Source organism: Nycticebus coucang, chromosome 19 (genome assembly GCF_027406575.1).
Source record: "Nycticebus coucang isolate mNycCou1 chromosome 19, mNycCou1.pri, whole genome shotgun sequence".
Lineage (NCBI taxonomy): Eukaryota > Metazoa > Chordata > Mammalia > Primates > Lorisidae > Nycticebus > Nycticebus coucang.
The window spans coordinates 16,088,315-16,103,965 of record NC_069798.1 but is presented as its reverse complement, the minus strand read 5'-3'; the positions used below and the strand labels follow the sequence as shown (position 1 = coordinate 16,103,965).

General features: G+C 43.0%; 1 protein-coding gene across 3 annotated transcripts in view; it reads left to right on the top strand.

Annotated features, from left to right (window-relative positions):
* Positions 1 to 15,651, top strand: part of OSBPL1A (oxysterol binding protein like 1A) — a 206,440-nt gene that overhangs the window by 9,345 nt on the left and 181,444 nt on the right. For all 3 annotated transcript variants that reach the window (XM_053571974.1, XM_053571976.1, XM_053571975.1), the window contains exon 2: positions 10,847 to 10,969. In XM_053571974.1, the coding sequence (XP_053427949.1) occupies positions 10,849 to 10,969 (121 nt within the window). In that variant the 5' untranslated portion in view covers positions 10,847 to 10,848. The remainder of the gene's footprint in view (positions 1 to 10,846; positions 10,970 to 15,651) is intronic.

Below are 15,651 nucleotides of genomic sequence, written 5' to 3'. Positions count from 1 at the left end.
ACATTGTATTCATTAATACAACATGGCTCAAATCCATTCTGACCAGCTGTATTCAGGAATTGCTGGTCTTTTTCTTTTCTTTTCTTTTTTTTTTTTTGTAGAGACAGAGTCTCACTGTACCACCCTTGGGTAGAGTGCCATGGCGTCACATGGCTCACAGCAACCTCTAACTCTTGGGCTTACGCGATTCTCTTGCCTCAGCCTCCCAAGCAGCTGGGACTACAAGTGCCCGCCACAACGCCCGGCTATTTTTTGTTGCAGTTTGGCCGGGGCTGGGTTTGAACCCACCACCCTCGGCATATGGGGCCGGCGCCCTACTCACTGAGCCACAGGCGCCGCCCAATTCTTTTCTTTTTTTAAGATAAGAGTCTCAATGTGTCCTACTTGGGAGGCTGAGGCAAGAGAATCGCTTAAGCCCAGGAGTTGGAGGTTGCTGTGAGCCATGTGATGCCACGGCACTCTACCAAGGGCAGTAAAGTGAGGCTCTGTCTCTACAAAAAAAAAAAAAAAAAAAGAGTCTCAATGTGTCACCCTTGGTAGAGTGCCATGGCATTGTAGCTCACAGCAACCTCATATTCTTGGGCTTAAGCAGTTCTCTTGCCTGAGCCTCCCAAGTAGCTGGAACTACAGGTGCCAGCCACAATGCCCGGCCATTTTCTTGTTGGAGTTGTCAGTATTGTTTAGCTAGCCTGGGCCAGGTTTGAACCCGCCAGCCTCCGTGCATGTGGCTGGCGCCGTAACCACTGTGCTACAGGTGCTGAGCCTGCTTGTCTTTTTCTTTTGGCTTAAATATCAGGGACCAAAAGCTTTTCTGTAATAAGCTTTCATGATTCAAAATATGTTTTTTTTTAAATCTGTTCAATTTGTGAATTCAGATAAAAGTATCAGTTTTTATTTTTCACTACATTAGAATAACCTGGCGAATCACAGGTTTTAGACTTCTGAATTAAAACGTAAGATTTGAGTATTCTGACATCTATTTACACCACCTGCAGCATGCACTCATGAAATATGTAATTGTGAGTGATAATTTTTCTTTTTTTTACACATACATGTGTTTATTAATTTTCCATTTTTTGCCTTCACAAAATTAAAAAGGCTTAAAATTTAACAGCAATAACAATATTTAAGATAAGGACTAGAAATAAAAACCTCCTAAAGAATGAACAAAGATAAATACATTCAGAAAAGAAATCAGATGATTGCTACAATGAAGTATTAAGCAAGGATGATAATAGTAATGCAAAGAAAGTAACATTCACATTGTCAAATGATTTTTAATTTATTTTCTGTGGCATATTAGGAAAAAAACTATGTCACTAGATAAAGGTTTACCTTTCTTAAGGCATTGCCTACAGGTCATCTTATAGAGGGACCTGATATCTTTGTTCTCAAAGGACCAAGGCTCCATCTGTCCATCCATCTGATGGACTAATATTTGATTGCCTACTATATTCTAGGCAACTTGCTAGGTACTAAAGATATAATGGGGAACATAATAGACATGGGGCCTGGGTTTAATGGAGTTTACAGTCCTATCTAGGGACAGCCAAAGAAATGGCCACATGAATACCTGCAAAATGACTTAGTGTGGTTCGTGTAAGACACCATGAAAGCTTATCAAGAGGATCTAGTTGGGCTTGGCGTCTGTAGCACAGTGGTTACGGCACCAGCCACATATACAGAGGCTGGCAGGTTCTAACCCAGCCCTGGCCAGCTAAACAGCAATGACAACTACAACAAGAAAATAGCCAGGTGTTGTGGGGGATGTCTGTAGTCCCAGCTACTTGGGAGACTGAGGCAAGAGAATTGCTTAAGTCCAAGACTTTGAGGTTGCTGTGAGCTGTGACACACGGCACTCTTTTGAGGGCAGGGAGACACTGTCTCAAAAAAACATAAAATGAGAGGATCTACCAGGGGTCCTCAAATTACAGCCTGCGGGCCACATGAGGCAGTGTGATTATATTTGTTCCCGTTTTGTTTTTTTACTTCAAAATAAGATATGTGCAGTGTGCATAGGGATTTGTTCATAGTTTGTTTTTTTTAAATATAGCCCGGCCCTCCAACAGTCTGAGAGACAGTGAACTGGCCCCCTATTTAAAAAGTTTGAGGACCCCTGAGGGCAAGTCATACCTCTTTCTGGAAATATGGATAGTAATTGATTTGTGTATTTGTTTTCTCCGCACACTGACAAAGTTTTCCTAGTATAAGGCCTGGTTTTGTTCATTAGTGTGTCAAAGTTTAGAAGAACACCTAGTAGGCCTTCACTTAAGAGTTTATTGATGTCCTTGTGTAGTACTAGAAATAGGGAAGGCAGAGCTGGCTTGGTGGTGACAGAGAAGACGCAGCTTCTTGGGGGTGTCACGTTGGCTACCTGCCAGACCTGTGCTGGTGAGGAGACCGATTACCTGACCACTCACCTGAGGACTAGGTTTCAGATACTCAGGTACTCTAGATATTCAGGTCTGCAAAGACAGCAGTGGATTTTTAGTCTACTTTTAGTGGGTAGTTCTCAGATGAGAAAAGAAATTCTGGTAAATGGTTTATGCCTTCATTTGGAACTTTTTCTTAGTAGTTTGTATCTTTATAGTATAGCTGAAAGGAACATAAAGATCATTTTATTATACCGACCTGATTAGTACTGCTATCATTTTAGAAAGTTTAAATTGCAGGTGTTTTTGGAATTGTACTATTTTGCTTGAGCGTTAGAGCTACTGGGAAATCATTTAGGTATAGAAAAATATATTTTTACTATTTTCTGCTCTTAACACCTAAAAAATGCTTTGTCTATGGAGGTAATTTTTTATTTTTTTATTAGAGACTGAGTCTCACTTTATCGCCCTTGGTAGAGTTGTCACAGCTCATAGCAACCTCCAACTCCTGGGCTTAGGCGATTCTCTTGCCTCAGTCTCCCGAGTAGCTGGGACTATAGGCGCCTGCCACAACGCCCAGCTATTTTTGTTGCAATTTGGCCGGGGCTGGGCTTGAACCTGCCATCCTCGGTATATGGGGCTGGTGCCCTACCCACTGAGCCATAGGCGCCGCCTGGTAATTTATTTATTTTATTTTTTAATTTTGTGCCATGGGTAGAGTGCTGTGGCATTATAGCTCAACAACCACCTCAAATTCTTAGGCTCAAGCAGGCCCCCTGCTTCAGCCTTCCAAGTGGCTAGGACTACAGGGGCCCCCTAATTTTTTTGTTTTTAGTAGGGATGGGGTCTCACTCCTGCTCAGGCTGGTCTCCAACTCCTGAACTCAGGCAATCCAGCCGCCTTGGCTTCCCAGAGTGCTAGGATTATAGGCCTGAGCTACCGAGGCTGGCCTGGAGGTAAGTTTTAAATGTCTACTTGATTTTTTTTTTTTTTAACTCATTTCCAAGATGAGTTAAGAGAAAATACCAGTCCCCTCCCCACTCCTGCCACTCGTTTCTAAAGTTACAAAGGTTTATAAGGGAAAAAACAGCAAGAATGCCTGTTTGCATCTTGGAGTTTAGGTATTGCTTATTTAAATTTCAAGTTTCTTAGAAAACCTTTAGCGTATGCTTGGCCTACCGATAGACAAACTAGTTTTGATGCATGTGGCATCAAAATTGCTTTGAACGTAAGAAAATGTCTAAATTGCTTTAATATATATATTTTTCCAAACAGGTGCCTGTTTTAAAACTGATACCTATGGGATTTAGGCATAGGGCACCATGAGTTGTTTTTTCTGTCTTGGTGAAATTCAACTGGCATGTTTTCTTTTAATCTTAAAATAAAATAATCTGTATTATTTTATTGACTTTTTAATTTCAGATTAATATGAGAGTACATATGATTAGGTTACATTTTTTGTGTTTGTAAGGTGAAGTCTGAGTTGCTGTTGATACTTTATTGACTCTTGGAACCCATGTTTCAGGGAGTTACCTCCAAGTCTGCCCCTTTCCTTACTTTGGAGTTTGATAGCCATCACACAGGAGCTCTTCCTTGGCTCCCCAGTCCCCCCACACCAGCCCCGTCACTGCTGTTGTCTTCTCATTGTCACGACCATTGTCATCACTGTCATGCTGGTTTCCTGCCCATGAGACTTGGTGCAGCACCTGCTTCCCTCAGAGCTGTCCTTGGACCTTCAGTCCTCCTACTCAGGCTCCTTTAGGATCTCGTTCCGTCCCTCGTCCTTCCTTTTTCCTGGATGCCAGGGTCTGCCTCTCTCCTGGCTCTTGCCTTCATCCTATTACCATCCTTGGGTGCTGAGTATCCTAACAATGACACCATCACCTTCTTTTTTGGAACAAAGTTGTCTTGAAAGAGTCTGCTACACACTTGTTTTATCCTCTGTTCACTCTTCGATTTACCAAAACTTATTTTTTTGCTACTGTCATTTCCACTGGAGGTGCTCAGTTCATCAGTGGCTTCTGTTGCCAGTCTAGTCAGCGTCTTCAGGCCTTGTCTTCTTGCCCCTTCATTGTCATTTTACACCCATCTGATACCCTAAACCCCATTCTTCCTCCGTCACCCAGGCTCTGGCCTCACTCATTTTATTGCCAGCTCTTCTTCTCTGGTCTCCTCCTTTTTTTTTTTTTTTCCTTTTTCTTTCCCTGAGACCTTCTCTCACTCCATCACCCAGGCTGTAGTGCCCTGGCCTCCGCCTAGCTCACAGCCCTCAAACTCCTGGGCTCAAGCAGTTCTCTTGCGTCAGCCTCCTGAGTAGCTGGGACTATGGGCTTGGACCATCGCGCCTGGCTAATTTTTTTATTTGTGGTAGAGAAGGTGTCTCACTCTTGCTCAGGCTGATCTTGAAATTCTAAGCTCAAGTGATTTTCTTGCCTCAGCCTCCCAGAGGATTACAGGCATGAGCCACCTCACCTGGCCGTAGCTGCCTTCTTCTTCTTCCAGCAAGGGGTCTCATTTCCCCCTTTAATTTTAATAATTTATATGCTGATGACTCCCACTATTTAAATTTTAGCCTGCAACTTCTGCCCTCCTTGGCTCCAGCTGTTAGGAGCTAATTTCTTATTTGACATCTCCATTTCTCACAGGAATCTTAGACTTACCACAACCAAAATAGAATCACATCTTCATTGCAAATTGTTTCTTTTCTATTTCATATCATGGTTAATCTCCATATTATCTATCTGGTTGTCCAGGCTAGAAGCCTGGTTTATTCTTGTTATTCTGATGAACAACTTACTCAGGTACCAGCTTAAATTTCACCTTGTCTGTAATTCCTTCTGTGACCAATACAGGCAAAGAGCTAACCACTCCCGTTTTCCTCTGTTGCAGCCACTGTCCTTGTACATTGCTGTCCTTGACCTGTGCGGTTGAGATTGTTGTTTGCATGTGTGGAGGGCTTTCTGGAGGGCAGGAACCATGTGATCTGCCTGGAGCTGCCCCTGTCATTAGTAGATAGGTACTCAAGGAACACTTGTCAAATCAACTTTAATCTCAATCCTAGTGTTTATCAGCAACTGTCGTGGTCAGTACGTTACAGTGGACTCTTTAAATAGGTGATAGTTTATTTTTATCCTTTTCATATTTATTGTACAGAAATAGATTTTTTAAAGAATATCTTTGTTTTACCTGTAAACCCAACATACTGAGAACCCATGGAAATATTATAGAGAATGTCTTACATATTTTGAAGATACTTCTAGTTTTCTTTGATTCATTCTTTAAAAAGCATGGAAAGAATATTACATGAAATCTTTTTGTGTAATATACCGGCAAGTCTAGACATTACTCCTGTTTAATGTATTCAACTGACTAAAAACATAAAATCACTCATGTAGCCACACATGGAGGATTGTTTGTCAGGAGTTTGAGATCAGCCCAAGCAAAGTGAGACCCTGTTTCAACTAAAAATAGAACAATTAGCCAGGTGTTCTGGCGGTTGGGCACCCATAGTCCCAGCTACTTGGGAAGATGAGGCAGGAGGTTTGCTTGAGCCCAGGAGTTTGAGGTTGCTGAGTTTGAGGTTGCTGTGAGCTAGGTGGAGGCCGTGGTTCTCTAACCCAGTTGACAGAGCCAGACTCAGTCTCTCTCTCACACAGAAATGGCTACAACTTTACCTTAGAAACATAATGTAACTTAATCATTTGTAACCTCATATTAACCTGAAATAGAAAATTTTGGTAAAATGCATATTTAATTTCATATGAAGATTCTTTTGTTTTATTTTAAAAAAAGAATTGCCTTTCTGTTGTAGGAAATGTAGAAAATACAGCCATCAGAAAGCATTTACAAATCATTTATTATGCAAACAATGTAGCGGAGTTGTGTGTACCCTTATGTTAATCCAAAATAAAGCTTTATAATTTCATCACAAGGAGTAACCACTGTTAACATCCTGATGTCTTTTTCTACTCTGTGAATTTACAGGCCGTATTTAGAGATTATACTGTATGGGAATCATGTGACCTAATAATATAATTTCATGGTTTTAGAAAGTCTTCTGTAACATTTTTAATGGTTTCATAGTATTCAATTATGTGAACCTTTATTAATGAGCCCTTGATTTTTTTGCTTTATAAATAATGTTACAATGAATTTAGTATTAAAATTTAAAAATTATTAGTCAAATGTTTTAATACTAGGTACATACATGTGAATGAATGCTGAGATGACCAATATTTAAAAAAGCCGATTAGCAAGCTGTCTGAAAAAAGGACAGTATGATCCTTGTTAGATGAACTCTTCCAGAAAAATTGACTCTGAAAATAAAAGTCCCTGGCTTGTGACAAAGATTCTTTGCTTGGCCAAACTTTAGTTGGACTTCTCAGTCTTTTGCTAGGCCCATCTGTACATTTCCTTGTAAAATCTAGTTTCAGCAAGAACCCTGCTAAGTCAGTTTAGCAAAACCTGCCCTTCTTGTTAGCTGAGCACCCTTGGTATCTGGCCAGGTTCTTCATGCTTTCCCTGCCCTCCAGGAGTGTCTGGTCACCTGGCCTGTCTTCAGCAACAGTCTTGTTAGGTTGGTTTAACCAGAATCCCTCCTACCCCTGACCTTTCCTCTTAGTGATGTTCCACCCACCGACACACACCCCCCCACAAACCCCCCACCTTCTCTCCTTGGCTATTAAGTTTCCTTTTGCCCAGGCTGTTTGAACTTGAGCCCCATCTGCAAGACCCCACTGCAAGATGCTGTTGCAGTGGCCTCTGTCACTATCACAGTGGGCCTGAATAAATCATCTATAACATGCTTTAGTAAGTATCACTGAATAGTTCTTTAACAGTCAGAGTCTGGGTTTGGCTTCCCTCAGTTCAAAAAGAGCTCCTTCAGAGGGAAGTCAGTGAGCAGGGCTCTGAGTAGGCTCTGGGAACAGGCCTTGCCCAGTTTGCTTATTTGGTAAGGCTGTACTAGGGACTAAAGTCTGGGTCTCTGGGTGGCAGAAATCTGTTGGGGGAGTCCTCAGCTCTTCAGAGCTTACAGAGGCCCACCTCTAGTTCTTAGGTACGGTGGAGAATTTCTGAGGGGTAGAACCAGGACCCCCAGCTGACCAGGCGGCAGAACCTGGAGGCATGGACATGCCTCGCGCATAGGCCCGACAGTCTGGATGAGAGCTGGGCAGGCACACAGCCACATTTCAGGGATTCTCTTCACTGTGGGGACTCCCTTTGCTGATTTCCTGTTTCCCATGTCTTTCTCTTTCTTGGTTCATGAATTATGAAACTACATCCTCCAGAAGTTTCCTGAGAGATGACGCGCGGGAAGTCAGTTTGTGTCCCTGTCTATCTAAAATGTCTCTATTCTCTCCCTACTTTCAGTTGTCTGGTTATAGAATTTGGGGTTGGAAATAATTTTCCTCCAGAGCTTTTGGGCATTGCTTTATAGTCTTTTAGTTCGTGCTGCAGTTGAGAAGTCAGAATCATTCTGACTCATGCTGTTTTATTACTTGATGTTTTTCTTTCTTAGAAGCTTATAGAATCTTCTTTGTCTCTGAAGTTCTGAAATTTCATAAGTTTCTTTTTTTTTAGTTCTCTTTTGTATGTGGGTCAGAAATTTTCCAGTATTATTGGGATCTCATTGGGCCTCTCAATTCTGTAAAGTTTTCTTGAATTATTTTCTTATTTTCTAGAACTTATGTTGTTTGGGTATTTGACCTCTTAACAGTAATTTTTTTTTTGCTACTTTTTAAAAACAGCTTTATTTTCTAGGAGATAGTTTTAAGTTTACTTTCTAGTTCTTTTATTGAAGTTTTTATTTTTGCTATCATTTAAAAAATTTTACTTGTTTTAGAGACAGTCTCTGTCACCTAGGCTGGAGTGCAGTGGTGTGATCATAGCTCATTGCATCCTTGAACTCCTGTGTTCAGCCAGTCCTCCTGTCTCTGCTTCCCAAACTTCTGGCATTAATGCGAGTAAGCCACTGCATCTGGCCTCATTTTTAATTTCCAAAGTTTTTATTTTTGCAATTTTATTTTTTAGAATAGCATTTTATTTTTTTATTGGATAGAATTTTTTTATTCTTTAAGGATATTAGTTTTTAGTTTTTAACCCTTTCTTTAAATGCCTTTTTTTTGGCAGAGATAGGAATCTTGCTATGTTGTCCAGGATAGTTGAAGTCTTGCTCCAAGTGATTCTCCTACTTAAGCCTCCCTAAGTGCTAGTTATAGGTGTAAGCCTCCATACCTGGCTTTCTTTGAATACTTTGTTTTTTCCAGATTGTTTTTCTTACTTGTATGGTTTTAGTCTCTTTTGTTCTTTTTTTTTGGAGACAGAGTCATGGTCTGTTGCCTAGGCAGGTCAACCTAGCTCACAGCAACCTCAAAAGTCCTGGGTTCAGGTGATCCTCCTGCCTCAGCCTCCCAAGTAGCTGGGACTACAGGTGCCTGTCACAACACCAGGCTAAGTCTTTAATTTTTAACAGAGACAGGTCTTGCTTTGCTCAGGCTGGTCTCAAACTCCTGAGCTCAAGCAGTCCTCCTGCCTTGGCCTTCCAGAGTGCTAGGATTACAGGTGTGAGCTGTGTTTGGTTTAAGAGAAGGGAACCAGAAAGCTGATTGAAAACTTGAGAATGAGCTCCATTGGCTGCTAACTCCACTGTAAGATTCTTTGGGTTTGGCTGCTTGCTGGGAGCTCCTTGTCTCTCCTCTTGGAGTAGATTATGCTTTAGGAAACATACTAAGTCTTTTAGAGAGCAAATTCTTGCCAGCATGAGGGGAAGAGGGCTGAGGTTCCCGTTGTTCACTCTGTATAGGCTGCTTGTTTCTGAAACTGTGCCTGCAGCTGTCTCCTCTGCCAGCCTGCAGCCCATCCCTTTTTGTGTCTCTAGAAGATCAATCTGGGACAGGTGGGGTGGCTCGTGCTTGTAACCTTAACACTCTGGGAGGCCAAGGCAGGAGGATCCCTTGAGCTCAAGAGCTGGAGAGCAGCCTGAGCAAGAGCAGGAGCCTCTCTACTAAAAATAGAAAAACTAGCCAGGCATCATGGTGGGTGCCTGTCGTCATGGAGTTATTTCTAACTTTTCCACTATTGCAAATAATGTAGTCCTTATGAATATGCTTATAATTTTGTGTAAATGTTTCTGCCTGATAGATTCCTAGAAGTAGTTTCTAGGGCAAAGTAAATGGAGTACATGTGTTTTGAAGTTTATTTGATATTGCCAAATTATTGTCTCTGCCCTGCAACATGTGCAAGAATATAGCATTTGTATTCATGGTAGTAGTATATAGGAGTATACATTTTCTATCCATGCCAACATTGGGTATACCTAATTTTTTATAGTGTTTTTGCCAATCTAGTGGGGAAAAAAAAACTTTTGTGTTTCATCTATTTGTCTTTATTTGATTATTAGTAAGAATGAAATTAGATTTCTCCTGGGAATTACTATTTCATAACATTTTCCCATTTTGGAATAAATGCTTAAAATTTGGTTATAATCCCCAAAATTTGGTTTGGGGCTTGATTAGAAAATTATGATAGAAGGCTTGGTGCCGTAGCTCAGTGAGTAGGGTGCCAGCCACATACACCGAGGCTGGCAGATTTGAGTCTGGCCTGGGCTTGCTAAACAACAATGACAACTGCAACCAAAAAATACCTGGGTATAGTGGCGGGTGCCTGGCTGAGGCAAGAGAATCGCTTAAGCCCAAGAGTTTGAGGTTGCTGTGAGCTGTGACGTCACAGCACTCTGCTGAGGGCGATGTAGTGAGACTCTGTCTCAAAAAAAAGAAAAGAAAAGAAAAAAGAAATGGTATACTCACTTCAGGGTTGTTATCTATAATTTATTTTTTCATATTTAGAACAGATTTTTGCTTGGCTTTTTGCATAGTTTTTGGATGTGTTAATTTACGTTTCAGTATTATTATATTTCTATGTGAATGGCTGTATTTTAACTTTGTCTCGCTTTTAATTTGCAGTAAGTCTTTACATACTACTATGTAGTTGACAGAATGCTTTCATATATATAATCTTATAACACCTCATGAGGTTGGTTGCATTCTGCAGACAAGGAAGCTAAGGTCAACCTTGAGAAGTTAAGAAACTAGTGACTTCTTTTTTTTTTTTTTTTTTTATTGTTGGGGATTCATTGAGGGTACAATAAGCCAGGTTACACTGATTGCAATTGTTAGGTAAAGTCCCTCTTGCAATCATGTCTTGCCCCCATAAAGTGTGACACACACCAAGGCCCCTCCCCCTCCCTCCGTTCCTCTTTCTGCTTTGAAACTAGTGCACTTCTTTGGGGATAATACATGGGACAAGGGGGGGGGGGGTTCCCGGTCAAGTTCTAGCCCTGTAGCTTATTCTTGTATCTGCTGTCTAATGAGCTGCACAAATGAAACAGGTTCTTTCCCTTTTCTTTATTAGAAAGTAGTATCTGAAGGCTAATCATGTTCGTAGACAGTAACAGTATTACTATTTTTATAATCTAGAAATGAACACAGACGCAGAACAACAGCTTCTCCATCATGCCCGAAATGGCAACTCTGAAGAAGTGAGACAACTGTTGGAGACCATGGAGAGGAATGAAGTGATCGCTGACATTAATTGCAAAGGTCAGCTATGGATGGAGTTTTTGCTTTCTCCTAGGAGTCAGTCCTACTCTGTATTTGTCACTAACATTTCTGATCTGTCTTGTAATCTGCCTCTTATTCTAAGAAGATGGGGCATCTCTACCAGATGGGGCAAGCTGTCATAGTCCCCTCTGCTCTGAGACGTGGACTTAAAATTGTTTTCTTTTTTGAGACAGAGTTTCACTCCCTCCATTTGGGTAGAGTGCCGTGGCATCATTATAGCTCACCAAAACCTCAAATTCTTGGGCTCAAGCAATCCTCCTGCCTCAGCCTCCTGAATAGCTGGGTCTACGATTGCCTGCCGCTATGCCTAGCTAATTTTTTCTATTTTTAGTAGAGACAGGGTCTCACTCTTGGTTAGGGTGGTCTCAGTCTCCTGAACTCAAGCAATCCATCCACCTAAGCCTACCAGAGTGTTAGGATTACAGGCATGAGCCACCATGCCCAGCCCCTGGTCTTAAAATTGCTAAGGATCCTAAAGTTTATAAGCGGCAAAGGACACCCTAGCCCAGTGGTTCTCAACCTTCCTAATGCCTCCTAATGCCACGACCCTTTAGTACAGTTCCTCATGTTGTGGTGACCCCCAACCGTAAAATTATTTTTGTTGCTACCTCGTAACTATAATTTTGCTACTGTTATGAATTGTAATGTAAATATCTGATATGCAGGATGTATATTCATTGTTACAAAGGGGTCGCGACCCACAGGTTGAGAACCGCTGCCCTAGCCCACAGGATGCATTCTACGTTTTTTGTTCCTATAGATACTGCCCTTAACCCAGCAGATTTGAGTGTTTATTTATGCCCAGCATGTAAGGCACCTTGGAGATAATGATGAAAGACAGATAAATCCCTGCTGTCATTGGTCTACTAGATTAATAGATGAGGCTAGTCTACGTTACAGAATACACACCAGGGTGTAGAAGTTGGGGTGTCATGGGATCCCATGGGGTGTATATTACTGGAGTTTGAAGGATTAGTTTCTGGGGGGAAAGGATTCTAAGGTGAAATGTGAAAGAGTGTATAGGAATTAACCAGATGAACAGAGAAGAAAAGGGCTAAAGGCAGAAGAAACAGCGTGCTGAGGCCTGAGGTGAGAGTCAGGGGAGATGGCTGCAGGGGCTGAGGGAAGAGTGAGGCCCAGGGCCAGGTGGGCAAGTAGCAGCCCAGTCGTGTGCTATGTGTAGCAAGATTGGGAATCTGTATCACAGCATTCCCTCGCATGTGCAGAGAAATATCTTGTATTCTCTAAAATGGCTTGTGTTTTAAGCAGCCCTTTCACATTCTAGAAGATGGGAGAACTAAACCGTAGTTTTTGGGTACCTCAGTCTTGGTAGCCCTTTTCATAAATGCTTGGTCTTTTCTGCCCCGGATTTCCTCAAAATTGGCATTAAGTGTAGAGGTGAGCCTTGCCGTGCCCGTGTGGCAGAGGTGAGATGTCCTCAAACCCAGGAGGCAGCCTCTGGTTCCTTGGTCACCCTTGTCTTCCTGGGGCTTCTTAAACATTTGTGGCTGAGGTGAAACTCAGGTACAGAACCAAACTCTGGTGTCTCAGGTTGCCTGTAGCCCAGGTGATGGTCCTCAGCACGAGACTCCCCGTGCCCTTGTTGGGTTGTGGCAGCCTGAACCCCCCTCACAACTTCCCCTGGCCCTTGGCCTGGGCTTCCTGGTTCAGCCCAGCCACAGCCCTGTCCCCTCTGGGGAGGGCAGCATGTGGAGACTTGGTGACACCTGGGAGCCTAGAGCAGCCTGCCTAGGCTCACTCCCAGGCTTATGATCAACACCCACATGTCTTGTCTTCTTCTTCCCTCCCTGAATTCCTCCAGAAAGGGCAGGCTTCACATGCATATTTCATCCCTTTTGTGGCTTTCCCTTCCTGTCCCAGAGCGGCAAACCTCATGACTTCACCCTCAGTGAGGAGAAGTATCTTTGTAGAAACTCTGATCTGGGTTGTATAGAAACTATCATCAGACTTGGTTAAAGGAATTTTAAAGTTTCTTCCCATCCTTGAAAAAGACCAGCCCTTAATCTTTACCTCAGGATTGTATTTTGAATGCCCAAAACATTTGATAATCCCCACCCGTGGTTGCTAATTAGCAGAAAGTCGTCTACTTGGAAATGTAAAACAGATGTTTATATTTTTTGAAAATTTCCCCACATTATACTGTCAGACTTTGTCTTAAGGCACTTTGAAGGGTTTGCACAGAGATGATGGAGGTGGATGAAGTGCAGGTCTTTGCTCAAGGAAGTGGGGGAGGGGTGGGCATGAGCAGCATTTTTTTGCTTCCTGCAGAAATCCATCCTGGCATTTCCTTCCTTTCATTTGGCCTTGACTCTGCTTTATTAACCTCAGAGCACCCTTTGAATGCTGTTATAACAACTTGGCCTGAGTGGCTCCTGCCTGTGATCCTAGCACTCTGGGAGGCTGAGGCAGGGTGATCCCTTAAGGCCAGGAGTTTGAGACCAGCCTGAGCAAGAGGGAGACCCCATCTCTACAAAAAGTAGAAAAATTAGACAGGCATGGTGGTGTGCCTATAGTCCCAGCTACCTGGGAGGCTGAGGCAGGAGGATGGCTTGAACCCAGGAGTTTGAGGCTGCAGCAAGCTATGATGAATTCCTTGCACTCTAGCCTGGGTGATAGAGAGTAAGACTCTGTCTCAAAAACAAAAACAAAAACATTAAAAAGAAACACCTACACAACGGAAACTGGTACTGGGGAACTGGATCCAGGCACCCCGTGGCATCTGACCCCAGAAGAATCCCCCAGCCAAGGTGGATTTATACAACATGCAGAAAGAAAAGCGAGGCAGGGTGGCGCTGAGTCAAGGGGGAGCCGCCTGGCAGAGGAGCAGTGCTGGCACCGCCAGGTCCTGCTTCTTTCTCCTAAATACCAGCTCTCACCCCACCGCGGGGGTGAATATCAGGACGGGTTTCCCATCACTTAGCTCCTGCGCAAGTGTCGTCTCTTGCCTGTCCCACTTCTGCAGTTTGCCTCCATCCAGGGTCACTGTGCTCCTGACTTTCCTGTCATCTGCTCTTGTCTCATGGAATTCCACCCCCAGCTTTAGGCTGACCTCCAGGATCTTGAAGATGCTCTGTGTTTTTAGGGTGATAGTATCCCCATTCTTTTTTATGACTGTGGTAGGCTTGGTCAGGCTAGCCACCTGCTTGGTAGCAGAACCCACCCGATTGACCCCATGTGGTCATTGACATTCTTGCTTTCCACTAGTTTCCAGGTGCTCAGGACGGCGTCCACCCTAGTGATGCTGGGCGAGGCTGAGAGCAGGCCCGCAAGGACTCTGGACCCCCTTGCTGGCATTTTTTTTTTTCCTTGAGACAGAGTCTCGAGCTGTTGTCCTGGGTAGAGTGCCATGACGTTATAGCTCACAGCAACCTCCAACTTTTGGGCTCAAGCAATCCCCTTGCCTCTGTTTTTTCTGTTTTTAGTAGAGATGGGGGTCTCGCTCTTGCTCAGGCTGGTCTCGAACTCTCGAGCTCAAGTAATCCACCCACCTCAGCCTCTCAGAGCGCTAGGATTATAGGCATGAGCCACCGTGCCTGGCCTCCCTGGCATTTTTTAATTTCCTTTTCTTTCTCACTTGTTTTTCCAAATTGGGGAAAATGGTACAAAATAAAGCTTAATGATCAACATAGAGATGTTGCTGGTTGGAGAGAATCCACAGATTTGAAAGTGAAAGTGGGAGTTGAAGTGCAGGTCAGCATTTCTAGGGTTTAGGAAAGGAGGATGTAATTAGTATAGTTTTGCTGGTAGCCATTGTCATATGCCAAGTGTGTGCTCATGGGCCTGTCTCTTGCTAATGTGTGCAATTTTCATATTGCAAATGAAATAAATATTAATATGTTTATGAGTATAATATACTTTATATAAGTTTTAGGAGGGTTCCAAGAAATAGTAACTTTTGAAAGCAAAGGAAGTCCTTATATTGGCAGTCTTAAGACCTGCTTCTGTGTATGCTGTCACTTTGCTAGGAGGTCCAAGTGTGACATTATTCAAATATTCTGGCAACATATGCTGGTATTTTCCAGTTTTTTGATATCTGTGTAGGGTATAGTTCTTTGTAAATACTTCAAAACTTGGTATTTCTTTTTTTTTTTTTTGTAGAGATAGAGTCTCACTTTATGGCCCTCGGTAGAGTGCCGTGGCCTCACACAGCTCACAGCAACCTCCAACTCCTGGGCTTAAGCGATTCTCCTGCCTCAGCCTCCCGAGTAGCTGGGACTACAGGCGCCCGCCACAACGCCCGGCTATTTTTTGGTTGCAGTTTGGCCGGGGCCGGGTTTGAACTCGCCACCCTTGGTATATGGGGCCGGCGCCTTACTGACTGAGCCACAGGCGCCGCCCAACTTGGTATTTCTTATTTATCGAACATAATTTTTTAGATATCCATAAATAGTAGTGTTTGAAGTATTTTAGGAATAATATAGGATCTTGGAAATTTTGAGTTCTTGATCTGTGTTCCCATTTGGAAACACTGGCTGTGGGGAGACCAGTTCGGAAGCTGTCACATATCTGTGGGTTGGATGGGGGCAGAAGCAATGGGAATGGAGAAAGGAGGTATAATTAATGTTTAGGAGGCAGAGTCCGGTGGAGCCCACGGAGAAAGAGTGGGGAGGTGGAAGGAGACTGGGAAGGGTGCTGCCTGA